General features: G+C 38.6%; 1 protein-coding gene across 3 annotated transcripts in view; it reads left to right on the forward strand.

Moving 5' to 3' along the window:
- Window positions 1-24,374, forward strand: part of LOC118824818 (rab GTPase-activating protein 1) — a 126,583-nt gene that overhangs the window by 14,333 nt on the left and 87,876 nt on the right. The window contains exons 2-12 of one of the 3 annotated variants that reach the window (XM_036595239.1): window positions 2,240-2,444; window positions 7,734-7,763; window positions 10,343-10,544; window positions 11,142-11,349; window positions 12,807-12,981; window positions 15,562-15,719; window positions 20,646-20,756; window positions 21,474-21,540; window positions 22,330-22,432; window positions 22,869-23,038; window positions 24,133-24,292. In XM_036595239.1, the coding sequence (XP_036451132.1) occupies window positions 2,295-2,444; window positions 7,734-7,763; window positions 10,343-10,544; window positions 11,142-11,349; window positions 12,807-12,981; window positions 15,562-15,719; window positions 20,646-20,756; window positions 21,474-21,540; window positions 22,330-22,432; window positions 22,869-23,038; window positions 24,133-24,292 (1,534 nt within the window). In that variant the 5' untranslated portion in view covers window positions 2,240-2,294. The remainder of the gene's footprint in view (window positions 1-2,239; window positions 2,445-7,733; window positions 7,764-10,342; window positions 10,545-11,141; window positions 11,350-12,806; window positions 12,982-15,561; window positions 15,720-20,645; window positions 20,757-21,473; window positions 21,541-22,329; window positions 22,433-22,868; window positions 23,039-24,132; window positions 24,293-24,374) is intronic. The other 2 variants (XM_036595241.1, XM_036595242.1) reach the window with 2 other exon arrangements.

Below are 24,374 nucleotides of genomic sequence, written 5' to 3' on the forward strand. Positions count from 1 at the left end.
TACATGTTGGCAGTAGATGGCAAACTAAATATTACATTTTTTTTAAATAACGGAACGGAAAATTCCACCACTGCCAGTTGCCGCAGTCCGCTGACTGCACTGATAAGTTGAATGTTCTGTCAAGAGTTCAGTTTTCCCAAGTTTTGTTGTCAACCACTGCAGTGAAATAAACTGAATGATTGATTATTATCAATTAATTAATTAATTATTTCTTTGGGCAGCCATTAATTCCAAACATCTCATTGTTGAAATCCAGGTGAACACAGTATTATACAACAAAAATTAAAAGAGGACAGAGTGTCCCACTGACATTTTCCATGTTAAATAGACAAAATACACTGCTAAAGCTTTCCCTTAATAATCGTCCATTGTCATCTGTGTCATCATGTACGGAGGATGGAATGATGTTTATTTTTTCAAAGGTAATATGAAGAAGGGACAAATAGAACTAATCCAGTTCAATCCTGTAACAAATCTGTCCTGAGACAGCACTCGCTCACACTGTGTGATGTGATGTTATTAGCTGTATATTTCTTCCTGTGGGGTAGTGAAGTGATTGAGTAGTTTCAGCATGATGACCTACTTTTATATCATCTGGAAATGGCCCAGTGATTTTTCAGATGTTGTGCATAATTAAAGGATTCAGATGTAAACAAAGCCATTCAGAGTGGTTTGGTGTGAAATGCTGTGTTCTAAAAAGATGATGGGAATCAGATATCTGAAGCGTTTAAGGCCTCTAAAAGATGACTCACTAGTTATTATGCAAAATGGTTACAAATATGCTTCCTGATGCTAGAAACATTATTTAATGACAGTTGTGAGAAGGTTTTGGCCCAAAACCTACATCTAGAGATGAGTCATTGCTTAGCCTGTTTCTAATTATTACAGCATCACTGAGTGTGGTGCCACACTAATAATACGGTCAGTATCTGATTTCAAAAGTTGCTGTATTATTTGATTGGTCATGTACACAGCATACTATGGTGTCTTTTTAAAATAATACATAATTTGTACACTCCACCTGCACCAAAACAACAATGAAGTAGAAATCCAAAAATATATAAAACAAATATACTATATATTAACTTTTTATATTAGATTTGACTACGTCTGCACCAAAATATCACATCCTTCTCCTCCTGTGGACTTAGTAACCCATTGCAAGCCACTGCAGAGGTACATACGTCAAATATTTAGAAAGAAATCTAATCCAAGAGTTTTCCCGTTATCAGATTACTTAAGTGCATGTAAATGTGTTGAATGAATTATTGCCAAAATCTTTTTGCAGTTCAAAGTATCAAATTATTTTCTACATATAAACATATGTATTGTATCATTGCCATGCTATAGCTTGTGTTCATTTAAATCGGGATGTAAATATTACAAACTAGTCGGCGAAAGACATTTTTAGATGTTTTATTCAGTATTTCAAGAATTCTGTGACCAAGAAGTTAATAAAATCATAAATGATATACTGTTGTTTTCTCTTTACAATCATTTTTATGTGCCTTGAGTTTTGATCTGAACTGTTCTGAAAATTTATTTTATTATAACTTGATTCTCAGTGTTATGCAGCTTTCTTTGTCATTGTAAAATCTTCTGCAGCTCCGTTCATCAGTCTGGACACATGGGACACTTCTTAGTTTTTTATTTATTTGCTAGTGTTCCACTGATGATCTGGAATGTGAAGTTGTGCAGGAATAACATATTAGAATCTTTTTATATGTGCTTATCTGCAACCACATTGGGTTTATATCATTGAAAAAACTCCAAACTTTTAAACAGCAGGCATCACAGTCTATAACAATATGTGGCCCATGTCAGCTTCTTGATAGCTTCTTTGTCTCTCACATCCCATGCTGTTCATTCATTTCCTGATGTCTGGCCATCAGTGAATGACTGACTGTACAGCACTTTTTTCTTCATACATCTTAGGTCATCAAAGTGTTTTACATGGGGATTCTCCCTAACTCTTGCCATTGTGGACCGCTCACTTGGGGGCCATCTGATATGTGACAGTATACTGATAGTCCACATTGTAGACTGGGAAACATTGTTGCTGTAAAATTGGATATCTACAAATAACCTATTTTACTTTGTAACTGGCACTATAAAGGTAGTGTTTGTGCAACTGGGCAGCAAACTTGTGCAAAGACATGGCAGCAAATTTAAAATGCTTCTCATGCTTTTCATTTCTTTTTCCTCATGCTTTTTTCTTTTCGTTTACCATTTTTTGCAGGTGATTTAGCTCTTTAAACCCCATTCATGAGTGCGTCGGGCTCCGTTTAGCAGTCATGGATGACATGGCCTCCGTGGGGAAAATTAGTGCCTCCTCCGACTCGGTTTCCACCCTAAACAGCGAGGACTTTGTCCTGGTGTCCCGCCTCGGGGACGAAACCCCCTCCACTAATAACGGCAGTGACGATGAAAAGACAGGCCTGAAGGTAAGACTGTTTGGCTGAGCAGGTAGACAGCTGTCATTCATTACCTGAAACACAAAAACACCTTTCAGTCCTTTGGAGTGCTTCAGTGAGTAGAATTTGGTTCCCACTCTCAGTCCTACAGTATCCCAACAATAAGAAGAAGTTCATTGTTCCTCCTGCTCTAAAATACCTGATGAAGGCCTTTATAATTAACCTTTCTATACTCCGCCCACTATGTTCTTTCAACTGTTGTGAGGTTGGACAAGCTTTACAGAACGCTGGCAAAAATGCCGTTCAGCCTAATGAGAAATTGTAGCGATCTGCGTTTATGATGTTGAGTTTCCGGTTCAAAATACTGCATGTTGAAAACTAAATTAACAAATTTGCCTCCTTGCTCGTGTTAACTTGACGTTAGCCCAACGCTTAGCTGGCTGGCTGGGATCTTTCAGTAATCTCTCATCTCCTGTTGTATAGTCAGGTGCAGTCTGAATTAATATTAATCCAAGTCCAAGATAATGGAAGGAATAGCCTTTATCTTAGCAGGCTGCTAGCCATGCTTCTATTTCCACCTGCCTGCGGTGAGTCTCCATCAGTCACCTGCCTCAGATGACGCCACAGTCGTGAGGCCTAGTGCTTGCATTAAGCCAGCTATACAGCTGCTACTGATAGCATGAATGACTGACTGTAATATTTACCAAACTCTGACACTCATACTCATATGACTTGTAAACTTTGAACACGAAACAACATTTAGCACTGTTTTGCTGGGCCCAGAGAAGCTGCTGTATCACCATATACATGTAAACTGACAGTGGTGGACGAAGTACACAAATCATGTACTTGAGTTAAAGTAGAGATACCCAAAGTAAAATATTACTCCAGTAAAAGTAGAAGTCCTCCCTTTAAACCTCCACTTGAGTAAAATTACAAAAGTGTTTGCCTTCAAATGTACTTAAGTATCGAAAGTAAACATACTAAAAGATTAATTATGACTGATGTCCCATTACTATTTTTGTAACAAGACTCTTGCTTCATTAACTCATTTTAGGTAAAAATACGCTAGTGTCTCTCTTGGTAAACCAATCTTTTAATAGAATGTCATTAATTAGTCACTGATGTCTATTAAAATGATCATAAACACAAAACACTGAAGGCAAACAATTTCCATTTGGTAGAACCAAGTGGCTATGAAATAACTTTTTGCAAACAAGCAAAGTTTCTGTTTAAGATTTATTTGCAAGTGATTTGTTTTAAGTTTAATAAAACTTGCTTTAAACACAGGTTCACAAATGTGTTTTCCTTTACTATATTCCCTCTGCAGGTCTCTGTTCATAAACCTAAACTAGCAAAAACAAATTTACTATAAAATGAAATAGTGTTTGTATAAACTCAGAAAAAAGACGTCCGTCACAACTGCATATGTGTACATATTTTTTTATATTGTGGTCTATTTACATAAGGTTAGGTCAGTTCCATTATTTATGTTGGAATAGGCACTCACAAAATTTTACGCTGCTGCACTGACATTGAACTGTATGCTTGCACTGGGTAGGTGTGTCCAACAGGTCAAAACAAGCTCAAAACAAAGTCTGTGCTGTACCCTGATTGGTGTTCTTGCTTCACGCTTCTTTCGTTTTGACATCACGTTTTCATACACACATAAGCCAAAAGTAATGACAGATGCATGATGTAGTGGAGTAAAAAGTAAGATATTTCACTTTGAATTGTAGTGGAGTAAAAGTAAAAAGTTGCCCAAAATGGAAATACTTCAGTAAAGTAAAGAAACTACTTAAGTACAGTAACGAATTGCATTTAGTTAGTTACTGTCCACCACTGTATACTGACCAGCCACTTTGTTAAGTACTCCTGCCTAACGTTTGTACTCATTGCCCGTTTAATCAGGTCCATTTATATATAGGAGCACTTTGTAGTTCTACAATTACAGATTGTAGTCCATCTATTTCTCCGCATAATTTGTTAGCCACCCTTTGCCCTGTTCCTCAGTGTTCAGGACCCCCATAGGACCAACACAGAGCAAGTATTACATGCTGTGCTGGCACAAGTGGATCGGACATAGCCGGGCTCTACTTAGACACTCCTAACTTGTTGGTCCACCTTGTAGACATAAAGTCAGAAACAGTAACTATCAGTGTCACTGCAGGGCTGAGAATGATCTTTCACCCAAATAATACCTGCTCTGTGGTGGTCCTGTTGGGGTCCTGACCATTAAAGAACAGGGTGAAAGGAGTCTAACAAAGTATGCAGAGAAACAGATGGACTACAGTCTGTAATTGTAGAAATACAAGGTGTTCCTATATGATGATGATGATAATAATAATAATAATAATAATAATAATAATAATTTTTATTTGTATAGCACTTTTCATGCTGGTGGCAGCTCAAAGTGCTTTACAGACAAGTGATAAAACAGTTATATAAGAAAACATTAGTATTTATTTTGAATCAGAAGAAAATGAAGAAGATTAAATTACAAGATAAACACCACGAGATGTAGAGTTTTAGTTAAATGCTAAGTTAAAGAGATACGTTTTTAGATGCTTCTTAAAAGTGAGCACTGAGCTTGACTGTCTAATAAAAGGTGGAATTGAGTTCCACAGTTTAGACGCATAATAACTGAAAGAGGCCTCTCCATGTTTTCTGTATTTTACAGAGAGTATTTGTAGAAGGCCACTATCTGCAGATGTTAGATTACATGCCGGAACATAAACAGACAGACATGTGATGTAAGCGATGCTTTAGGGTCATTTTGAACTTTAAAAACTAGTAGCAGAACTTTAAAATCTATCTTGAATGATACAGACAGCCAGTGCAGTTCTTTTAAAACAGGACTGATGTGATCCCTCTTCTTTGTTTTTGTTAGGATGCGCGCTGCTGCATTTTGTACGAGTTGTAAGGGATGTATAGTTTTCTTAGGAAGTCTGGTAAGAAGAGCATTACAGTAGTGAAGTGTGCTTGTAACAAATGTATGAACAAGTTTCTCTGCATTGCTCTGAGAGAGAAAAGGCCGAACTTTAGCGACATTTCTCAAATGATAAAAAGCTACTTTAGTGACTCTGTTTACATGCGGGATAAAACAGCTCAGATCAAACAGAGTCTAAGATCACACCCAGGTTTCGTACTTCAGGTTTGGTGTATGAAGCTGAAGAACCAAGTTTCTCATAAATCATTTTTCTCTGAGTTTCTTTACCAGCAATCAATATTTCAGTTTTTCATCATTTAATTGTAGAACATTTTGTGACATCCACTGAGAAATATCTGACACACAGCTGGTTAGTCTGTCTACAGAGTCTTGATCTTCAGAAGGAATAGAAATGTATAGCTGGGTGTGATCAGCATAGCTATGAAAATTTATATTATGCTTCCTAATGACATCACCTAGAGGTAGCATGTACAAAGAGAAAAGCAAAGGCCCTAAGACTGAACCTTGAGGGACTCCACAAGAAATGGCAAATCTTTTTGATGAATGATTTTCAAGTGAAACCATGAACTGCCTATTACTTAAATATGATTCAAAACATTCTAAAACTGTATATGGTTAGTGAAACTGATAAAATGGATAATGAGTGTAGATAAAAGGAGTGTGACTGTGTTGTCCAACAAATAAATGCAGGCACCTATTAAGTAGTTAGGTTATATATGTATTCTATTTTGGAAGGGAAAAGGAGTATTGGTGCATCCCAAAACCGAACTACACTTCATCTGTCCTTACTTGTGTGACTTGGCACAGACATATTAAAGAACAATCATTTTAAATTAATAATGAACTCTAAGTTCAGTTTGTTGTACAACAACTGAATTGTGCGCTGCAATTTCTCATCAGTTTGAATGGAATTTTTGCAACACTCAGTAAAGGTTGTCCAGCTTGTTAACAGCTGCTTGTTGTGGACAGAGCATGAATAGGTCAGTTAGAACAGGACTGACTAGCAGGAAAGCCAGTGTGCGTTATGGAGGTATTACAACACCAACACTAGGAAACAGTCTTATCCACCATTGCTGGAGTGAGTCAGGTCTTTTATTAGTTTGACAATTGCACAGATTTATTTAATATACTTGTTTGATAACTGCTTATAGTTAATCATGTCCCTGAAAGGAACACATATTTGGACCTTTGTTGACCCTAGCTGTGTTATATTGAAGATTAAAACTATAAAGCTTTACTATTAGACAAAACAGCCCAGAGATACAAACAGGAGATACAGAAGAGACGGCTACAACAAGATATCTTAAGCACAGCTGTAAAGGTCATAGAAGAGCATTTTATCAGAGTCTTTTAGTTAAGCAGTTAATTTAACATATTACATTACTTGCTTTTCCAAACTTCATTTCTAGGAAAAATTAGGGGTGTAAATATCTGGCTTCATGATTTGTTTAGAAAGTGATTTAGTAAATAATTAAATCTCACTCTTGATTCAGTTATACTTGTATGATTTAGCTTCATGATTTTATCTCTCACCCACAGGAGAATTGCACTTTTGTGTTTTCAGCACCTGTCCACTATTTTTCATGAGACCATGTCCATTCCTTCACTCCTTGTTTTGCGCTGTAAAGCTTTCAGGACATCGGTTTGGTTTGCTTGCAAGGACAATATTGTCACACTCGCACACTCTTTGGGGCGATGGATAGCATATGAATACCCTGTTCACTCCTTTGTTGCAGCGTCCTAGAAGACCCAGCATACATTGTTCCGTCTTTTTTTCTGTGCTTTCTTTCACTGCCTCTTCTGAAATCCCTCTTTCATGTCATTGCCATCTTTGCTCGTGGTTTTTGTGGTTTGGGTCATTTTCGAGCACTTTGTTCATCTTTTCTTCAAATGGGAGTTGTGGAACAGGACATGCTGTCCCGTTCTGTTGTCTTTTTTTCTGCTCATGTAGTCCATTCTGTCACTGTAAAGTCAATGTGTCTTTTGTTTATTTATTCCCCCACATCTTTTCACATTGTGGCTTTATCATGTGTCTCAGTGGCTCAGTTTCTGTCACCTTCACTCTGGGTGAGCCAAATTCAACCACTAGAGGTCGCTCACAGAACACTTATTCATTACATGTTCACTTTTCAAAGATGTCAATACAAGATTTTCTCAAATCTAGTACTTAGACAGTGTCTGCACTTTCTTTTCTTTGCCTTGGACAAACACATACAGCATGTGTGACCTAAATACTGATGGCTGTGGTGTTTGGCTCTCAGTATCAAATGTATTCCTCTACTTGTTTTTCCATTAATTCATGCTTCTCCATGTTCTTCCCCGTGTGCCCCCCTGGAAGAGGCTTTCTAAACCTCTTGTTTGTTATACAGGTGATTTCTGAAGAAGGGGTCAGCTTTAAGGTCAGTTTTTCTCTCTCTCCCTCTCTCCCACTCTTGCTGTCTCTCTTCTCTTGCTTCCATGCTTGCTTCCTCTCTTTTCCTTCTTCCTCCCATGCTGTTGCTCTTTCTAGATCTTTCTCTGTCAGATTGTCTTTCTCTTTATGTTCTGTGACCGTCCTTGTGCTCCGTGTTTGATTGGCTGTTGATTTTTTTTCCCATCGTTTTGATTGGCCCATATAGTGGAGTGGTGTGAGCTATAGCTAGCTAGCTATAGCTATAGCATTGCTTTAGCTTCATACTTTTTTGTGTGTCCTCAAAGGGTCTTCGCTCTCAGATAGCCACTTTGCTCCCCAAATGAGTGGCCATGTGTAGCTCCCTGTGTAGCTATGCAACATCCTCTCAGTTTCAATGTCTTTTGCTATACCTACATGCTAGCATACATACAGTGGCTTCAGACAACTACCTGGCCTCTGTGTTAGTGTTCCATATCAGCTTCCTCCAGCCAGTGTATTGCCTGCAGCGCTTTTTGGAAGAGCTGTTCTGTGACTTTTATTTAAGTCATATAAGGTTTATTCAGAAAGCGACAACACAGAAAAAATGTGTGGAGACATGTATTACTCAAGGTAATGCAAAGGCAATCGTGGTCTAAAAAATCCCCCTAAGTCTGTAAAACTGTCCAGTGTACACATTCACAAGTGATCTTTTTGTCAGAATGTCCTGCTGTTTTAATCTGCATATCAATTGATGGTTTTGATAAAGCCAAGAATAATGGATCCTGTCTTAATCTCTGTTTTCTATCCAATCTTATATCAATGAAATGAGGAAAATCCAAAGCACACATTAAAAATGAGCTTCAGTAATAAAAATCTCTGATCATCAGGGGTTATAAGGACGATAAAATCAGAAGGGCTGTAAGGGAAAAGTGGTTTGCTCTTCAAAGATTTGGATTTGATTGCATTTTTCCTATGTGGTGAAAGATGTTAAACATCCTTAATAGTGTGACATGTGTCTCCAAGCTCGTTTGATTACAATACTAAGCAGAAGTCTTAGACCAGTCAAGAAAATGGTTTAAAGCTATTTATCGAGGCAGGAGTCCAAAGAACATAATAGTCCTGGCTTCCCAACAGTAGACACCACTTGAACGCCCTTTGAAGTCAGATGAAGAAGTTGAGTACATCAAAATTAGACATCAATGCTGTTTTTACAATGAAAAAAGATAGAAGCAAACAGTTGAACAGTAAAAAGCAATCAGATAAACTGTACAGATATAATAAATGGTAATGGCTAGTGGAATTCCAATGATTTTTCAACATTTTTAATTCAGTTATTAAAGCAAAGTTATTCAGAGTGGTTTGATGTGAAATGTTCTATTCTACAGAAACTTGCCAAGCCGGAAGAGTTCACAGTGGTGGTGACTGGAACCAGACATCCTAAACGTTTAATGTCTCTTAAAGCTCCCTTACAGAAAGTTATTGGGTGAATTGGTTATGAAAACACTGCCTGATGCCTGAGACATTGTTTTATGATGCTTTTGTGGTAAGGCTTTGGCCTAAAACATCTTTTTTGAAAAAAAACATATTCATGGTGGAGTGGTACTTGCAGGCCAGTGTGCAAAATAGTACCAAAAAAACCTGTTTTTCCAGATTTGCTATTTTATCGTTATTAACATTACATGTAAAAAAAAACCTCAGAAGACAAGTGTAGGTTCACTGGTGGTTTTGGATAGTAAATAAAATGGTTTAATTTGTACTCTAGACATTTCAACCCCTTGTTCCTATCACCACCACTGTAAGATAAGTAAGTTTCTCTACAGTTAACCATTAGACATCAAACCACTCAATAATACCTCACAATAAAATTCCCCATTAAATACATTTTAAGAATGTACTGTTGAGTTCAAAACACCAGTAAAATATGCCAAAACTGGTAATGGCAGCTAGCTAATGAACTATAACACCTGTTTCACAACCTTAGTGTTCTGTTTATCTCTCATATAAACGATATGAACGCGCACATTGTGTGAACAAATTCCTCTTTGGAGAAAACTGCTGCCCCACTTGCACTTGAAAGCAGCATTAGTGTTCTCCTACAAGCATGTTGTGCTGTTCAGTGACATTGTGTTACCAACAGTTTAAGAAAATACGGTGACACTTCTCATATTTTGGAGGAAAGCATGTGCTAGCCCGCTATCATGTGATGCTAGCCCAGCTAGGTAGCATTGTGTGATTGTGGGACACCTAGCAAGAAACAAAAATATATTTATTGCCACAATAAGTAGGTTTTTGTGCTGTATAGCATTAGAAATAAATACAAATACAGCTAAATGTAACAAGAACCTCTTATTTTCAGTAGTTATTGATATCTTGGGTGCTGGTTGTAGAACACAGAATTGGTTCCTCCTCTCCGTGTTTAACAGATACACAGTCACAATTTATTGCATTTATTTTTATTCTAATGTTAGTATTTTCCAGGCTAATAGCTGCTGACTGCTCAGACAAACAGCTTTAAATCTGACTTTCTAAGGTGGCCTAAGACTTTTGCATAGCATTGTACATTAGTCATTTATATGTGGTGACACATTTGTGTGTGTTTGCGTGCAGATTGTGGGGAACGGCAGTGAACAGCAATTGCAGAGGGAGCTGGAGGATGTGCTTATGGACCCGTCGGTGGCTGAGGTGACTCCCGGACCACACCATGTGGGTGAGGGGGACCATGGCTACCCCACCACTGCTGCTCCACCACAGCCAGGCCCTGCACCCCCGAAGCTGGATATGGTGCTGCCTGTTCAGGGAGCACAAGAGGGTGAGCTTAGTGACGGGCCAGAAAAGAGTAGGATTCCTCAAATGCAGGGGTTCCATGTTCTGCTCCTTGGAGAGCCACTGTCCTGCATATTTTGGTGTTTTCCCTAATCAAACTAATCAGCTTATTAACAAATATTTCCTGAGAAACCAATGCCCTAATGCAAGCTGGGAAGCAGCTATGAGTTCTCCAGGCTGGTCACTTGAATTGAATTGACTGTTTTTAAAACCCTGGAGTTGGACAATTGACAAAAGACAAAATTTAGGCATTAACATAGCTGGTGGTAACTGTTTGTATCTATGCAGTGTACCTTTATCCATTTTTATGGTTAACATTGGGTCATACCATGCCAGAAACCAGTCTACTTGAGATTATTTAACAACTTAATGAGTATAATAATTTAGGTATGCAGCTTGCACAATTGCACATTAGCCTTAGAGCAAAAAGACACAGAACAGCCAAAGACACAAAACATGTCTTGGCTGGTCTTCTACATTTGGGGTAAAGAGAAATTTGTGCCGGTTCATTTTACGATAGAAAAGCAATTGAAAATGGTCATCGAGTACTGAATTCTGACCCCTGTGTGGTTCTTTTGTCCAGATGACGGGTCAGTGTCGAGCCCTGGTACGCCCGTGCCAGATGAGGACAGTGTGGTGTTCAGTAAGCTGACGTATCTGGGCTGTGCGTCGGTGAACGCCCCCCGCAGTGAGGTGGAGGCACTGCGTATGATGAGCATTCTGCGTAGCCAGTGCCAAATGCCACTCGATGTCACCCTCTCTGTGCCTGGAGTCTCTGAGGGAACCGTCAGGTAAAAGCAAGGAGGGTGTGCGCACACGTGCCATATTTGTGTACATGTAAGCAGAGAGAGGGAGGAAAAGGTAGAACGAGTAAGAGCTGATTGACTAGAGCTTAAATGCTTTTTTTAATGCTTTCAGGTCTTGTATTGATGCACACAAACACTAGAATGTGTATGAGTGAGAGGGTGAGAGATTTCCCAAAACCATTACACATTGTTATTAGGAAGGTGCTCAGGGAGAAGAGTGCTAGGTTAACTGTTTCATGGGGCAGTATTTGAATACAGAAATCACTATTTGTATATTTGTTTAGCTGCAATACTGAGCATCAGGGAGAAAATATACAGCTTAATGACTTAGTGTGCATTAACTTTTAACAGGTTTGTAAAGTGTGACAGTTTAGATCATATTTAAGATTAAGTTAGCATATTATATTATACTTGAACATGAGTTCCTTAACTTGAGCATATTGTTCTGGATGCGTTGTTAAGGACACATTAAGGACAAGTCTTAGCTAGAACCTAAAACAGTAAAACAATATTTTATCAAATTTTTATTATTATTATTATTTTTATTAAACTATGTCAACAAAACACGAACAAGCAAGCAACAGAACACCCAGACAAAATGAGACAGAATAAGGGAAGGGAAAAAGGAAAAATAAATAAATAATTATTAATCACAAAACTACAAATCATCATCTCAGACAGTAAAAGAATATTTCACTCTACTAAAATTTCAAAACTGGACAACCATGTTGGCAAACCAATTCTGATGAAAAAAACTGTGTGGACGAGTAGATGGACGAGTCATCACCATCTACTCCACCATCTAGCTCATTTAAGGCCGCCTCCAGTACTTCAGTTCACCCTGCGTACTTTAATGTGTTAATATCAGATAAAAAGTCCATTTTTGTTACCACATGATTAACTGAACATCCATTAATAAACTCCTACAGATATGTGAATTTCAAAATTGATCACAGTGCACATACCTGAATGATGTATGACAGAGCAAGTAATACTTTGAACACTCCCTGTAATACTTACTCTCAATGTTAAACTCAACTCTCAGTGTATCACAGTATAACACATTCTACTGTAGCATATCAGTGTTATGGGAACCTCATATATATATATATATATATATATATATATATATATATATATATATATATATATATGTGTATATGTGTATATGTGTATGTATGTATGTATGTATGTGTGTGTGTGTGTATGTATATATATATATATATATATATATATATATATATATATATATATATATATATATATATATATAATATAAATTTATAAACCAAAGTTACCATTTGAGGGTACAAAGTTTTTTTTCTTTTTACAACAGCAGTAAAATAATGATCAGTGTATATATGAGACAATGTGATCAGCTATATGTGTCCCTTTATTTCTCTCTCTCTCTCTCTCTCTCTCTCTCTCTCTCTCTCTCTCAGGCTCCTGGACCCTCAGAGCAGCACTGAGATCTCTAACTACCCCATCTATAAGATCCTGTTTTGTGTACGCGGTCACGATGGAACACCAGAGAGTGACTGTTTTGCTTTCACCGAAAGCCACTACAATGCCGAGATCTTCCGCATCCACGTCTTCCGCTGCGAGATCCAAGAGGCGGTGAGTCATACATGCACAAACACACACATTGTTAAAATAATAGGAACCTGCACTTGAAGGAATATGCCAAAGCTGCTAGTGTGTTAACATTAGCACTGTAAAGGCAAGAAAGCTTTTGTTTTTTATTAATGTTGAGAAAACCTTGTCTGATTTATTAGCTTCCAAGTTATGTATTTTTTGTGTATGCTATCAATGTTCCTGGCAGAGGAGGATGATATGATAATGTATGAATGTAATCTACTTTATCAGTGAAGACATAGAACATTAACTAGGCCTTCTGTTCGTCGTGAGTGGTTCCTGTACACAGTACGTTTCTGTAATGTTATTGGTTGCTCAGAAGGGGGCGCACTAGTTGTTTCTTCTTGTTTATTTTGATGCTGTTACCAACACCCACACAGATGCAAAAATTACTTAGGGCTTTAACTACCCCTCTTAGTGGTGCAGCTAGTTCCACCATGTACACAAACATACACAGGTAAAGAGGTACGCATGGCAGTTAGAGATCCACCCAGAGGCTAAAACGTGGGGTAAGTTTTGATGTGGTTTGTATTGGTGCATTGTTGGAAAAGAGACCACTTGAAAAGAATAGCTGTGATGAATCAACACAGGTTTCGTGTGTGCGTGTGTGTTTGTTTTCTCTTTGAGAAGGGAAGAGCCGTGCAGCGCGGAAGTATAGATGATACCAGGGCTATTAGACTCATTCCTCTGGAACAACATCAGCACAAAGGATGTTAACAAGACTGACTTGCCTGCAATCGGGGCTGAGACTTCATACCAAAAAATCAGTTTCTGATTTTTCGGAAATAAAGAGAGAACTCCAGAGGATCGGCAGTATGCAGCTTTTTTACTGCCCTGTTGTGGCTCCACAGCAGAACTAGATATTTAGATAAAAATAAAATTATCCTCCTTTGCAGTAAAATAAAGCTCTGCTGATTGTTCTAATATAGTTTCAACAATAAATGATTTTAAACGCTGGAGTTAATGTAGCTTATATCTGCAAATTCACTCTTTAACCCTGAAGCTTGACATGCAGACTGCTGGTCACAGCAATGCAGACAAAAATCTTGCCTAGCTAGTAGCTAACGAAAAGGGAAAGAGAAAGATTTAAGATGAATGTCAATTTCGAGACGAATGGATTCATTTGCATTTATAGGCACTCTAGCTGGTTTCCTGATACATTTCATCTGCAACGAGAAACCCTTAAACACTAAAAAGTTGCTAAGCTGAAGTCAGCTTCTCCCGCTTCTTGTTCAGATTCTCCCGTTCCACCTTAAATGGTGCAGCAGTTACATTCTGGCGGCTCAGACACCATTTAAGGTGTGGAATGGGAAAATTAGAACAAGCAGCTGGCAAGTGAGAGGCTGACTTTAGCCCCGTAAAAAGTTGAACATTTTAAATAAAAACTATAAAAAAAACTGTTCCTCTTCTGTGGAAATGATTCCCACAAGATTTGCAAGAAAGGTGGCTATAGCTGAGCTAAAGCTTAAAGCAGAGCAAAGTAAGTCTGCCTTATTTGTAGCCTATACTAGTACATTAGCACATACTGAGATGATTTTTACAGCCAAGAGTAAAATGGACATAAAATGTTGTGCCTACCATGGTGGTTTTAATTTTGTTGAAAGGAAAAAGATGAAGTAGAAAACACAAAATGACTTGGGGTGATTTTGGGTGACAAGCGGCAATACTTAACATCTTTGCGCTGGTCATGCTACCTTGACAGTTGTGCACTGCTCAGATTTGGCACCTTGCTGTTGTGCTCAAAGTCTAATCAAACTCATCCGATGAACTTTCAGTCTCACTTTACCAGTGAGACACAGTGCTCCGTATGATGTATGACGTGACCACTTTGTTATTCATGGTCTTCATCTTCTCAGCCATTTGTGCTTTTAAACTGATGTGTTTTGCAAAATGCAGGTGAATACATTGTGTCAGGTAGATGGTTTTCTAACTGGAGCTGATCTACAGTGCATATGTGTTGATGTAGCACCGCTCAAACCCAGCTGTGAGCACAGTGGCAACGTGTGCCCAGCCTCGTGGGGAGCAAGAATGCAAAAATGCTTATCATCTGAAATCGCCCTCACAATCTCACAACATTGCCAGTACCAAAATATCTGCCCACCTCAGAGTTGACAAAGAAAAATTAGGTACTGTTTATCCAGGCTGTTAGTTGGGTAAGTCAGTGGTTCTCAAACCTGTTCAGGTCTGTGTATTTCAAGTTAGGTTGGAGCAAACATCTGGACTGTCCGGCGTCCCTGAGGACCGGTTTGAGAACCACTGAGCAAAGTTAATTTAGCCAGTGTTATCTCCCCAGATTTCCTTGTGAATGTCAAATATAGTTAAAATACTGCTGTTTATTTTTGCCAGATGTCTTTGTATTTTTCTTGGCTTTTGGAATCCAAGATTGTGTGGAATCAACTTTTGGAGTTGACTTCATTGTTTCCCGTCAGTTAGAACAAAAAATGGAGTCGACTCTAGAATTCCACTGGAAGGTGGAAACAAACAATAGAGTATATAGTCATTATTGTCTGTGTGTGTGTGTGTGTGTGTGTGTGTGTGTGTGTGTGTACGTGTACAATACAGGTCAGCCGAATTCTCTACAGCTTCGCCACAGCCTTCCGGCGGTCGGCCAATAAGGCACCTCTCTTGACGCAGGCTCCGCCTCTCACGCCAGACAGTGACGTTTTCACCTTCACCGTCAGTCTGGAGATCAAAGAGGATGATGGGAAAGGAACCTTCAGGTGAATCTCACTCGCTCTTTGCATCCTTTGCTCCTTGCAAATAGGAATGTAAATAAGGATTGTTTCTGTAAGCCCTCACTCTATCATCTGTTGTTTAATTATTTAGCTAATCGAACTATTACGGCATCTTTTTTCAAAATTTCTTTGAGCGAAAGCCATTTAATCTTTTGGATGCAACAAAACAATAGCAGCCATGTCACCCCCATCCATCCTGTAGTGTATTGCAGTTTCATGGAACAGGCAAGTGTATAGCAGGGCTGCCCAAGTTTCAGACCTAATCTGACACACTCGATCTTCTTAATGAAGGCCTTCAAGAGCATCTGAACAAGGTTGTGTTGAAACTCCAGGGTGGTCAATCACCAGAAGCAAACCTGGGCACCTATGTTTTAGAGCATTAAGGAGCATTTGCCTCTATGGAAATGAGTTTTCAGTGATCAGTGTGATTGTATAGTACTGTTACAGTGAAAAGTTTGTTTAAAGGGCAATTCCACCATTTTTGAAAAATGCTGTGTAGTGGTTGAGATGTAAATGAGTCATTCAAAGTGGCTTGATGTGAAATAGATTTCTTTACAGTGGTGGTGAAAGGTACCAGCGGTCACAATGCCTACAACACAAATATAGCCATTTTACAGTTACTTATAGTTCATAAAATGCCCAGTAAATTCACAATAAATTCACAGAGTTTGTTGTAGATATTGGAAAAGTAGTAATAAATCTGAAATAATCTAATTTCCTTAGGCACTATTTTGCCTTAAAGCACCCAGAATGTACAGTGTCTCATGTAAAAGGCAGTGTATTCACAACCATTTAATGTGCCATCTATTTTTAAGGTGGCTTTTAGAGATAATAAACTCTTTAGTTTTGGTTCCTATCACCAACACTGTGAACAATTCTGACACGGTATGTTTCTCTAGAACGGAAGATTTTATTTCAAAACCAATTAATTAAGCAGAAATTTGGAAAAAAAAATTGAATTCCCTCATAAGTATCAAAGAAAACTCAATCGAGATGCAAACTAAGTCTGGGCTGGAGTTGGTTACTTAAAATTCTGATTTAGTTTGTTGGTTGGTGTGATTTTCTTTTTTCTTTTTTTAAATTCCACCTAAATTGTTCACCGAGATCAGTTTGCCTAGGCTGAATTGTCCCTTCATTGCTTAAATAAATTAGTGTTTTTTAAAAATATGTATTTATAATTTGGAGCCCTCTGAAGTCATCTGCCCTGTTCTGATGAAGGAAAAGATAAAAATAGAAGAGAAAAGCCGCCTTTCTTTTTCTCTCTTGTGACTTTTTTTTCTGTCTGGCTCTTTCTCAGTTGGAAGCATAGACACATGCTTCCTCTAATTTATGATTTTTCACGTCCTCCCACGACGTCTTATGACAAAGAGCTCTCTCACACCAGTAGCTCTTTCACACCTCTGCAGGAAATCTCCATAAATGTCTCTGTTTGTGCTATGTGTATGCGTCTGTGTTCATTATGAACATGTTAACTTGCTCGATTTTACGTGCTGGTTTTGCTGTGTTTAGTAGCTGCGCACTGGTTGTATAGCATGCAAGAAGTATAGTTAAAAGTATTGATGCTCATGTGAAATAATGACTGATGTAATAGTACAAATATCTTTCCAAAAAACAGTTGAAATTGAAAGTGGAATTTCTTAGTACATCCAGCAGTTTATCGTTTTTTTTTTATGCGTTATGATATAAGATGAAGTAAAATGCTGAAGCTCTAAAGTGAAGAGGTGTGGCCACTTACAAAGCGGATGCAGTCTCTGGAATACTCGGGAAATTAAACAGCGTCTAAATTTTGCTGAAGTACGTGGAACTGAGTAAATGGGGCCCAATTACTACTCATTTCTTTTCTTTATTAAGGGTGAAGGAAGCTCAAAGGTGTTTGCATTTGCAAGTCAGGAAGCTGGTATTTTTTAATCATCATTTAGCAGAGAGAGTATGCGAGCAATGAATTAGCCATGACTAATAAAGCTAAGCCTTAAATTTGAGCTGTAAATGTATAACCTCAGTTAAAACAAAGAATAGAAATCCTACAGTATAATGCTAACTTCTGCTAGCAAGATTCTAAGCTAACAGCAATGCACATTAACATTTTTTGGCCACAAAAATTAAAAACGGGCATTTGAAGCCTCTAAAAGGCTTTCTATATATATTACTTGAAGTTTGTGACAAACATATTAGAATACAGTTAACCTTGTAGCAGTGACTCTTTCTCTATAGAGCTGCTGCCGCTTTTTTAATTTAATTTCTAACAGCCCATTGATTAAACTGTAGATCATATTCTCAGTCAGTGACAAATTCAGGACTTCCAGAAAACTTTGAGTGATGTTTTTTCCTCACAAAATTTGTCCTGTCTTTTGGAAGTTGAGATTGTTTGGTTCTGCTGTCACTTCATGATTATGCTTGTGGTTAATCTAATGTGTTGTCCTGGATGCACATGGCAGGCGATAAAATCGCTCAGTGTCGCTCGGGCCGGCTTCAGCTGGTCTCTGGTGGATGTTTGGAAGTGAGAGCAGACATACTGGAAGTTTGATTAGATTGTGTGGTCATGCAAACTATAGTTTTTAAAGCACAGAAGCCAGTATAACCCAATTTGTAGCCAGCCTATGCTGTGTCTAATAACTAACATCACATGAGAAATTATTAGTGCATATCAAAATTGAAATAACAAATCTATAATATTTCACTTCTCAGTTTTGTTTTTTCAATTTATACCCCACCAGACCAGAAATGCTTAGTAGGCTCAACTGTTTTGCAGACATTGTTAACACTTGATCTCGAGTGACCTACATCTGTCCCAGAAAAGCAGATTATACACATCTTTCAATATCAATTAAACAAAATAGTTAACTTGGCCTTTAATGTAAGCTCAGCTCACAGTGAGGCTATGCTAAGCTATCACTTTGCTGAAGTTCTGTTGTCATGGTCATCATTACAAAATCAGAAGACTGTCTTTCGACATTCCCTAGATTTCATGTAAACGCACATACGTGAGTTTAGATACACGCATGATTTTATTAAACAGAAGTGAACTAAAAATTACACAGATGTTCCCAGTAATCATCGACCGTCTCTGAAGGCCATGAGGGTCCCACTCTGCAACTGTGTTTGTTTGTAATGTTGTTTGTAAATCCATACTATGCATGTATGTTTTCTGTTCCTGTTGTTTGTGAAAGGGAGAATGAAGTTGGTGATGGAAGTCGGACATTGACAGGGTTTTCATTAGCCTTCAACTGCTCGGCTACTTTTAAGTGTGTTTGCCGCTTTAGCAGCACTAAAGTGCCAGTTCAGCCTCTCTCCTTTTGACCTCTGCAGGTTCTGTTCTGTAGGCTGAGAAATGGAGGCAGATTTTCCTACAGAATCAGCAACACTATAACAGAGTTTGGAAAACAAGCCAGGTTTATTTTTAGGCTTTTCCTCAGAACCATACTGTGCTCCTCACACTGTGTGGCATTAGAGGCAGAGTGAGTGGGTAAGGGGGGCAGTAAGTGCTTGAGAGAGAAGGAGAAATTTATGAGGGAAAGTGTAAATGTAATCATAAAAAGTAGAGCTGCACTATATAGAATTTTATAACCAGTGAAAGTCTGGTTATTACTGTCCATACTAATTACATACTAGTTAGTTACATTAGAACTTCATTCTGTATGGAGAAGTCTGAGTCATCTGTTTGCTTTGATGTCAAGTAAAGACAAAAGCATGGCAAAAATATAAAAATATATATATATTTTTTTTTTCCATAAAACGTTAGATTTATAATATTGTATTTGATCCATATTGTGCTGGTTTGATAGAAAGTAAAAAATCTCAAACCTTCCGAACCGTGTCCGCAACAACAAAGCACAAGTCAATTTCTCGCTCCAAAGTGATGCTTCTCCGTGGAAATGAATTGTGTAACATATGATGCTGCTTGGTTCATCTGAAACTGATTTTTGATGGTGGTGTCCTGATGAGGCCTCGTGCTTTGGCTCCAGCCATCCTCTGTCCTCGAGACTAAGGGTCAGGATGTGGGCGTCACCCTTCACACACGCACAAACACATTTCGTATACACAAAAAGGCAAAGATTCGGAGGCAGCTGGTTGTCTCTTAATGTCTGACCTTAAATGATATTTTTCTTAAATAAGGCTGTGGAGTGCTGAGTGATTTGTTGTCTGTGGTACGCTGTGATGTTGGTGTTCTCTGATACAGATTTTCAGTATTAGGAATATTTTAGCAGTATTGGTGGATCATGATATGATATCTGTGCAATAGTGATTTCCTAGTTTGTTACCTTTTAAATAATACTTTGTGTGCTCTATTAAAGGTATTCAGGACCTAAGAGTTAACTGTAATACATGCCATTTGCTTTAAATCGTTTTGTTTTAGACCATTGATTCTTTTTAACTTTATATATACTGTCATATGCAGAGATTGGGTAAATTACATGTTGTGTTGAGTTTCTACATAAAAAATAAGTTTATACATCCTTTACAGAGAACAGAGCTCTGCACAATTTTAATTTATAATTACTTTTTATTTACTGAATTTAACATATTGTAGGGAAAAAATATAAAATGTGGCCTGGGCAAGAGTAATGGCGCTTGTTTATATTTTATATTTTATTTCCAATATGTTAAACTCAGAAATTGAGAATTTTGTACTGAAATCTGCAAACATGTACTTACTTATCACACATTAATAAAAAGGGATATGGTGTTCTGTTGCCAAATAAGGAGCCCAAACTCATTTATACTATTAAGCCTCAGAGCTTGCTGATCTTCACCATCAGTCAGCATTAAATCTGTCAGATTCTCATATTTATCATTATATTTAACTGCTCTTTTTATTTTTTACATAATAATTGTAACATTTTTTGTCACCTAATTAATAACAACTCCTTTCAAAATATCCACTGAATGTATGTAATTCTGTCTCTACAACAGTGCAGTGTCAAAGGACAAGGACAGACAGAGCTTCAAGCTTCGTCCTGGAATGGACAAGAAGATTGTTATTTATGTCCAGCAGACATCTAACAAAGAACTGGCCATTGAGAGGTGTGTCTCCTGGAAATGTTGCTCATTCTTAAACATCTACACTGGACACTTTATTAGAAACAAAGCTTTACTTCCTCCTTGCTAATGTACAGTTAGGGACTGTATCTCCTCTGTCGATGCACAGTTTATATTAGCCATCCTACAGCTCTTCACTAATGGTCAGTTTCTGACCATGGAGTCGCTTTTGGCTGGATATTTTAGGCACAGCAGTAATACCAAACTCTTTACCATGTCAGTGCCACTGCTGTGCTGAGAATGGTCCACCACCGAAATAATATCTAAACAACAGCAATCTTGTGGTCAGAAGCTGACCAATGATAAATATGGTAGAGGGGGGCTGATAAACTGCGGCAGCAGAAGGGCTGGAGTCTGTAACTGTACACCTAAATAGTGAATCTGTATAAGTGGTCCTCATAGTTGCCATTAAGTAGAAGTACAGTGTAGTTATTAAATAAAGTGGCCAGTGAGTGTAATTTAGCCAAAACAGTAATAGGTGCCTATTTTCAGGATTACGTGTGATTTATTGAGCATACAACAGCTGTAGATTCATTTTAACTCGAATGTCGTTTTGACAAACATTTCCTGAAACTTTTCTGTCTGTGTTGGTGGGTGTTGAGTGTTCAACTCACTCCTCCAAGTATGAGAACGAATTGCTGATTAGTTTGTATTTTTAGTTGTTTGTTTTATCTTGATTTTCTGTGTCTGTGTGTTTCGCAGGTGTTTCGGTCTGCTCCTAAGTCCAGGCAAAAATGTTCGGAATAGTGATATGCACCTGCTAGATCTGGTAGGTAGTTCACACCTTACCATTATATTCCATTTCAATCAGCTCAGAAGTGCTTTCTTTCTCTTTCTCTTTCTCTTTTCTTCTTTTTTTTCCCTCCTTTTCTCTTCTCTTCTCTTCTTTTCTCTTCTCTTCCCTCCCTTGGTCCCTCTTTCTTTCCTCTTTGCTCCACACTCCCTGTCCATTCCTTTACTCCCTTTAAATTCCTTTTTCGCCCTCCTCACCTCCCCTGTGTTTTGCTCTCTTCTCAACTCTTATCTTTCATTCTCTTCGACTCTCTTTCCTCTCCTCTCCTCTATTTTTGCATCTCTCTTTCCTCTTCTGTTTCACGCTCCTCTTCTCTGCTGTCCTTTCTTTTTGTTCTCCTCTCCTAATTGTTGTCCTCTTCTCTCTGCTTCTGTCCTCTCCTTTTTCACTCTTCTCTTCTCTTCTCTTCTCTTCTCTTCTCTTCTCTTCTCTTCATCACCCTCTCTCTTCTTATCTCTCCACTCCCTTGGTCCCTCTTTTTTTCCCCTTCGCTCCTCTCAACTCCTCCTTTTTCCTTTCCTGCTTTTTGCTCTCCTTTCTTCTGTATTCCTCTTTTGGCCACGGTCCCTGTCCATCCTCTACTCCCTTTACACTTCACTTTCGCCCTCTTCGCCTTCCCTCCTTTTTGCTCTCCTCTTTTCTCTTTAACTCTCTTCGACTCTCTTTCTTTTCCTCTCCTCTGTTTCATGCTCCTCTCTTCTCTGCTCGGTGTCTTCTCCTTTACGCTCCTGTCCTCACCTTTTTTCACTCTCTTCTCCTCTGTAGGAGTCAATGGGAAAGAGTTCAGATGGTAAATCTTACATCATCACAGGGAGCTGGAATCCCAACACGCCTCAGTTTCAGGCTGTCAATGAAGAAACACCCAAAGGTAAACATGCGCACACACACACACACACAAACACACACACACACACAGTGAGATGTGAATGAAGTTGAAACAGCAGCAGCTTCTTAACAGAGTGAGTCAATCTGACAGTAATTCACATTTTATATTGGCTTGTTTCAGTGGTTGTTTTATGAAAATTGGCAATATTTTCCACTGACAGAAGTTATTATTCTGTGGTTTTTCAGATAAATGGGTTAGATCACATAAAGATGTTTATGAGCAGTCAGTCTGTGGCTGATCATATTGACCATTTTAAAGTTCTTTTTTGCCATGCCTGCGTGTGTGAAGGCATAAATATATTTTGCTATGACTGTGAATGATTGGTGGAGTAGTTTTGTGTTTGTGGCAGATAAAGCACGAAATTATAACATGAATAAATTCATAAAAGATGAATTGTGCTTGTGTTTGGTTGGTGTAGATAAGTTTATGTATATGACGACGGCAGTGGACCTGGTGATCACAGAGGTGGAGGAGCCGGTGCGTTTCCTTTTGGAGACACGTGTCAGAGTGTGTTCGCCCACCGACAGACTCTTCTGGCCTTTCAGCAAACGCAGCTACACTGAGACCTTCTACTTAAAACTGCGACAGGTAAATGCACACACATATACACACACACACACTCACACACACACAACTTTACAGTAAGCATCAAAAATTTCTCTGCTACAGGTTTGATACCGTTTGAAAACAGGACATCTTGCTTGAATATGCAGAATGCAGAAAAAAGCTAAAGCAGACATGAAGGTCCCTGCTAGCATACTAATGTCATCTGTAGCCTTCCGTTTCTGAAATGACAAAAACAAATTGACAAATGACAGGGCAAAAGTGCAAAATACAACAAAAAGTAAGGGTATTTATTGCCATGAAAGATCAGCTGTTCTCCCTTTGTTGAGGACTTTATTTTATGTAAATTTTTAGTTGTCAGCACAATTTTGTATTATTGAAAGTGCCGATTTTATCAAAACTAAAGTTGTTTATGACCTTGTAGGTTTTATGTTAAGTGTTTTTATCTAAAAGCATAAATAAAATGGCAAATTAAAATAAAGAAATAATTTAAAATGATAAGCATAACATTTACAAAACAAAACATTTACCACTGTGGTCTTAATGTACTTCATCTTTGTCTTTATTGTCTCTATCTCACACACATTTAAACCGCTCATCCCTCTGGGGCGCGGTGGGGTGCTGGAACCCATCCCAGCTGTCATTAGGCGGAAGGCAGGATACACCCCGGACAGGTCGCCAGTCCATTGCAGGGCAGACAGACGAACACATTCACACACACACTCACACCTAGAGGCAATTTAGCATGTCCAATTAGCCTGACTGCAAGTCTTTGGACTGTGGGAGGAAACCCACGCAGACACGGGGAGAACATGCAAACTCCACACAGAAAGGACCCCGGTCGCCCGGCCAGGAATCGAACCCAGGCCCTTTTTGCTGTGAGGCGACAGCGCTACCAACTGCGCCACCGTGCCGCCTATTATCTCTATCAAATAAACAAAATTAAAGGAAAATAAAAAATATTTTAATTCACAGTATAAACTATTATACTTAGTGAGAATGGCTTATATTCATCTGTACAACTAGGTTGGTCTTCCTCTTTGTTTGTCTTCCTCTTGGTCATGGTTGCCGTCTCTTGGCCAATCACATGGATTTTGCTGCTTGTGTTGCTTTGGCAGCTGGAGCGGAAGAGTAACACAGATACGCTATATGAGGTGGTGAATTTGGAGAGTGAGACGGAGAGAGAGAGGAAGAAAACCACGGCCAGCCCGGGCATCCTGTCCTCTGCATCCCACGGCTCTATGGTGCCCTCGCCACCCGAGGACGATGAGGAGGAAGGTGAGAACACACGCCCACTCATTCACACACTCACACGATCCATTACACAGGAGGAAGGTGGGAACACTCACTCACTCATTCA

The sequence above is a fragment of the Colossoma macropomum genome, unplaced genomic scaffold (genome assembly GCF_904425465.1).
Source record: "Colossoma macropomum unplaced genomic scaffold, Colossoma_macropomum, whole genome shotgun sequence".
Classification (NCBI taxonomy): domain Eukaryota; kingdom Metazoa; phylum Chordata; class Actinopteri; order Characiformes; family Serrasalmidae; genus Colossoma; species Colossoma macropomum.